The sequence below is a fragment of the Ranitomeya imitator genome, unplaced genomic scaffold (assembly GCF_032444005.1).
Source record: "Ranitomeya imitator isolate aRanImi1 unplaced genomic scaffold, aRanImi1.pri SCAFFOLD_290, whole genome shotgun sequence".
In the NCBI taxonomy this organism is placed as follows: Eukaryota; Metazoa; Chordata; class Amphibia; order Anura; family Dendrobatidae; genus Ranitomeya; species Ranitomeya imitator.
Genome location: NW_027194165.1, coordinates 170,799 through 175,980, shown reverse-complemented (window position 1 = coordinate 175,980; position 5,182 = coordinate 170,799). Strand labels below are relative to the sequence as shown.

Below are 5,182 nucleotides of genomic sequence, written 5' to 3'. Positions count from 1 at the left end.
GTATAGACCACTGTGCGGGCTGTGCTGTATAGACCACTGTGCACCCGACTAACCCGTGACGAAAAGAAGACAGCTCTTCTAGAGGTCTTCTAAAGTTCTATAGCACAAGGACCAAAAGAAACCTGGAGTTGGCCCTGCTTGCAGACAAATCCACAAATTAAAGAAATAATGACTCAGAGCCTTCTTTTCACCCCACAGTACTGCCCTTTATTGAAGAAGATGGCTAAAAGAAAGAAGGATGAGGAGTATCGTACTTTTCAGCAGGAGTGGACAGACGAATTTGCCTTTGTGAAGAGAGCAGGTTCACCAGTTTGTCTTATATGCAATGATAAAATTGCATCTATGAAGCGGTCAAATATAAAGCGCCACTTTGACACACGCCATGCTTCATTTGCATCGAAATATCCTGAAGGGGACAGCAGGAAGAAAGCCTGTCAAGAGCTGCTGTGCAAAGTGCAAGCTAGTCAGCAGCAACTTCGAGTTTGGACCCAACAAGGTGACTTAAATTCGGCTAGCTTTGTTGGTGCTTTGGCAATTGTCAGAAACGGAAAACCATTCACAGATGGGGAGTATGCCAAAACATTTATGCTTGATGTTGCCAATGAACTTTTTGATGATTTTCCGGATAAAGCCAAGATTATCAAACGGATAAAAGACATGCCTCTGTCAGCAAGAACAGTTCATGACCGTGCCATCATGATGGCAAATCAGATTGAGGCATCCCAAGTGAAGGACATAAATACAGCTCTGTTCTTTTCTCTTGCTTTGGATAAATCAACTGACGTAAGCCATATATCTCAGTTCAGCATCATTGCAAGGTATGCTGTCGGTGACACGTTACATGAGGAAAGTCTTGCTGTTTTGCCTCTGAAAGGGACAACAAGAGGGGATGATTTGTTCAAGTCATTCACTGAGTTCACTAAAGAAAAAAATCTACCAATGCATAAACTTATTTCAGTGTGTACTGATGGTGCTCCAAGCATGGTAGGAAAAAACAAAGGATTTGTAGCGCTTCTTCGTGAACATGAAAAAAGACCTATCCTTAGTTTTCACTGCATCCTACATCAGGAGGCACTTTGTGCTCAGATGTTTGGTGAGCAGCTTGGTGAGGTGATGTCACTTGTCATTCAGGTGGTCAACTTTATTGTTGCCCGTGCTTTAAATGATCGCCAGTTTAAAACACTCCTGGATGAAGTTGGGAATAATTATCCTGGTCTGCTTCTGCACAGCAACGTGCGCTGGCTGTCAAGAGGGAAGGTGCTCAGCCGTTTCGCAGCTTGTCTGAGTGAAATACGAACTTTTCTTGAAATGAAAAACGTTGACCATCCTGAGTTGTCCAACACTGAGTGGCTCCTGAAGTTCTTCTATCTTGTAGATATGACTGAACATCTGAACCAGCTCAATGTGAAAATGCAAGGCGTTGGTAATACAGTTTTATCGCTTCAACAAGCTGTGTTTGCATTTGAAAATAAGCTGGAACTGTTTATCGCAGACATTGAAACAGGTCGTTTAATACACTTTGAAAAACTGGGAGAGTTTAAAGATGCATGCACAGCAAATGACCCTGCACAACATCTTGATATTCAGCAGCTAGCAGGCTTTACATCCAATCTCCTGCAATCATTCAAAGCGCGCTTTGGAGAATTTCGTGAGCACACTCGTCTTTTTAAGTTCATCACTCATCCACATGAGTGTGCACTGGACAGCACTGACCTGAGTTATATCCCTGGTGTCTCCATCAGAGATTTTGAGCTACAAGCTGCTGACCTGAAGGCTTCAGACATGTGGGTGAATAAGTTTAAATCACTTAATGAAGATTTGGAAAAACTTGCACGACAGCAAGCAGAGTTGGCAAGCAAACACAAGTGGAGAGAAATGAAACAACTCCAACATGCAGACCAGCTGATTGTCAAAACTTGGAATGCACTTCCTGTCACATACCAAACACTGCAGTGTGTGGGTATTGCTGTACTGACAATGTTTGGCTCTACCTATGCATGCGAGCAGTCTTTCTCACATCTAAAGCACATCAAGACTAACATACGTTCACGTTTAACGGATGGAAGTCTCAACGCCTGCATGAAGCTAAACCTCACCACGTATGAACCAGATTACAAAGCCATCAGCAAATCCATGCAGCACCAGAAGTCACATTAATGGTAGGAAGTATTCTATTCATCGTTGGTTAGCAACAGCATTAAAACGTTATTATGTTATAAAAAAAAGAGTTCGGAGATTTGTTGTTCTTTAAAATTAAATACAAGTCAATGTGTGCACTTTATGTACAGTGAGACTATTTAATAAAGTTAAATTATTTATTACGCTGGGTGTGCCTGCTTGTATGTACCACTTTAAGTAGTAAATGCTTTAGTTCCCTATGGGTCTGAGCCTCTCTTTTTTGTTCATTTTCTGTAAGACCAACACTTTTAAAAGGGCCACTGACAGATACAATTGCTCCAGCGGTCACTTAGTACACAAAGGAGTGTTCCTCACTGCTGCACTAAGCCACCGCTGGACCTAAACAATAATTCGCTGTAAAATAATAAAATAGACAATTGACATAACTGACAATGCGTTGTGTGACATGTCCAACATTCCAGCTTCTTTCTTCTGCGAATGCCTCAAAGCTGGCATTCTCTCAACATCAGGTGGGAAGAATGCCAGCTTCCAGTCATGCGCAGGAAAAAGAAGAAGCCAGACTGCTGGACTGATGTCATGCATCGCAAGCTCACAATGTAAGTTATTTATTTAATTTTTTACTGCTAATTACCATTGTTTCAGTCCAGTTGTGGCTTTATACAGCAGGGAGGAGCATTCCTTGCTGTACTAAGTGAACATTGGAGCGATTGATCTGTCAATGGCCCTTTAAACATATTGTACGGCTCTCGCGGAATTATATTTCAAAATATGTGGCGTTTACGGCTCTCTAAGCCAAAAAGGTTCCTGACCCCTGGTGTAGGGTATAGAGTGTTGGGATATAGAGTGTAGGGTATAGAGTGTAGGGTATAGAGTGTAGGGTATAGATTGTAGGGTATAGAGTGTAGGGTATAGAGTGTAGGGTATAGAGTATATAGTGTAGGGTATAGAGTGTAGGGTATAGAGTGTAGAGTGTAGGGTATAGAGTGTAGGGTATAGAGTGTAGGGTATAGAGTGTAGGGTATAAAGTGTAGAGTGTAGGTTATAGAGTGTAGGGTATAGAGTGTAGGGTATAGAGTGTAGGGTATAGAGTGTAGAGTGTAGGGTGTAGAGTGTAGAGTGTAGGGTATAGAGTGTAAGGTATAGAGTGTAGGGTATAGAGTGTAGAGTGTAGGGTATAGAGTGTAGAAAGTAGGGTATAGTGTGTAGGGTATAGAGTGTAGAGTGTAGGGTATAGAGTGTAGGGTATAGAGTGTAGATTGTATGGTATAGAGTGTAGGGTATAGAGTGTATAGTGTAGGGTATATAGTGTAGAGTGTAGGGTATAGAGTGTAGGGTATAGAGTGTTGGGATATAGAGTGTAGGGTATAGAGTGTAGGGTATAGAGTGTAGGGTATAGATTGTAGGGTATAGAGTGTAGGCTATAGAGTGTAGGGTATAGAGTATATAGTGTAGGGTATAGAGTGTAGGTTATAGAGTGTAGAGTGTAGGGTATAGAGTGTAGGGTATAGAGTGTAGGGTATAGAGTGTAGGGTATAAAGTGTAGAGTGTAGGGTATAGAGTGTAGGGTATAGAGTGTAGAGTGTAGGGTGTAGAGTGGAGAGTGTAGGGTATAGAGTGAAAGGTATAGAGTGTAGGGTATAGAGTGTATGTTATAGAGTGTAGGGTATAGAGTGTAGAGTGTAGGGTATAGAGTGTAGGGTATAGAGTGTAGGGTATAGAGTGTAGGGTATAAAGTGTAGAGTGTAGGGTATAGAGGGTAGGGTTTAGAGTGTATTTTATAGAGTGTAGGGTATAGAGTGTAGAGTGTAGGATATAGAGTGTAGAGTGTAGGGTATAGAGTGTAGGGTATAAAGTGTAGGGTATAGAGTGTAGGGTATAGAGTGCAGGGTATAGAGTGTAGAGTGTAGGGTATAGAGTGTAGGGTATAGAGTGTAGAGTGTAGGGTATAGAGTGTATGGTATAGAGTGTAGGGTGTAGAGTGTATGGTATAGAGTGTAGGGTATAGAGTGTAGAGTGTAGGGTATAGAGTGTAGGGTGTAGAGTGTAGGGTATAGAGTGTAGGGTATAGAGTGTAGAGTGTAGGGTATAAAGTGTAGGGTATAGAGTGTAGGGAGTAGGGTATAGAGTGTAGAGTGTAGGGTATAGAGTGTATGGTATAATGTGTAGGGTATAGAGTGTAGGGTGTAGAGTGTAGGGTATAGAGTGTAGGGTATAGAGTATAGGGTATAGAGTGTAGAGTGTAGGGTATATAGTGTAGGGTATAGAGTATAGAGTGTAGGGTATAGAGTGTAGGGTATAGAGTGTAGAGTGTAGAGTGTAAGGTATAGAGTGTAGAGTGTAGGGTATAGAGGGTAGGGTATAGAGTGTATGGTATAGAGTGTAGGGTATAGAGTGTAGGGTATAGAGTGTAGAGTGTAGGGATTAGAGTGTAGGGTATAGAGTGTAGGGTATAGAGTGTAGAGTGTAGGGTATAGAGTGTAGGGTATAGAGTGTACGGTATAGAGTGTTGGGCTATAGAGTGTAGGGTATAGAGTGTAGGGTATACAGTGTAGGGTATAAAGTGTAGAGTGTATGGTATAGAGTGTAGGGTATAGAGTGTAGGGTATAGAGTGTAGGGTATAGAGTGTAGAGTGTAGGGTATAGAGTGTAGAGTTTAGGTTATAGAGTGTAGGGTATAGAGTGTAGGGTTTAGAGTGTATGGTATAGAGTGTAGGGTATAGAGTGTAGAGTGTAGGGTATAGAGTGTAGGATATAGAGTGTAGGGTATAGAGTGTATGGTATAGAGTGTACGGTATAGAGTGTAGAGTGTAGGGTATAGAGTGTAGGGTATAGATTGTAGGGTATAGAGTGTATTGTATAGGGTATAGAGTGTATGGTGTAGAGTGTAGGGTATAGAGTGTATAGTGTAGGGTATAGAGTGTAGGGTATAGAGTGTAGAGTATAGAGTGTTTGGTATAGAGTGTAGAGTGTAGGGTATAGAGTGTAGGGTATATAGTGTAGGGTATAGAGTGTAGGGTATATAGTGTAGGGTATAGAGTGTAGG

General features: G+C 41.6%; 1 protein-coding gene across 1 annotated transcript; it reads left to right on the top strand.

Annotated features, from left to right (window-relative positions):
• Window positions 1-219: 219 nt before the first annotated feature.
• On the top strand, window positions 220-2,157 carry LOC138654791 (general transcription factor II-I repeat domain-containing protein 2-like). Its single transcript, XM_069743513.1, has one exon. The coding sequence runs from the start codon at window positions 220-222 to the stop codon at window positions 2,155-2,157; it is 1,938 nt and encodes a 645-aa protein (XP_069599614.1).
• The last annotated feature ends 3,025 nt before the right edge of the window (window positions 2,158-5,182 follow it).

Bases quoted from the DNA above. Each gene is read 5' to 3' on its own strand.
- LOC138654791 (XM_069743513.1), top strand. From the start codon at position 220: ATGGCTAAAAGAAAGAAGGATGAGGAGTATCGTACTTTTCAGCAGGAG.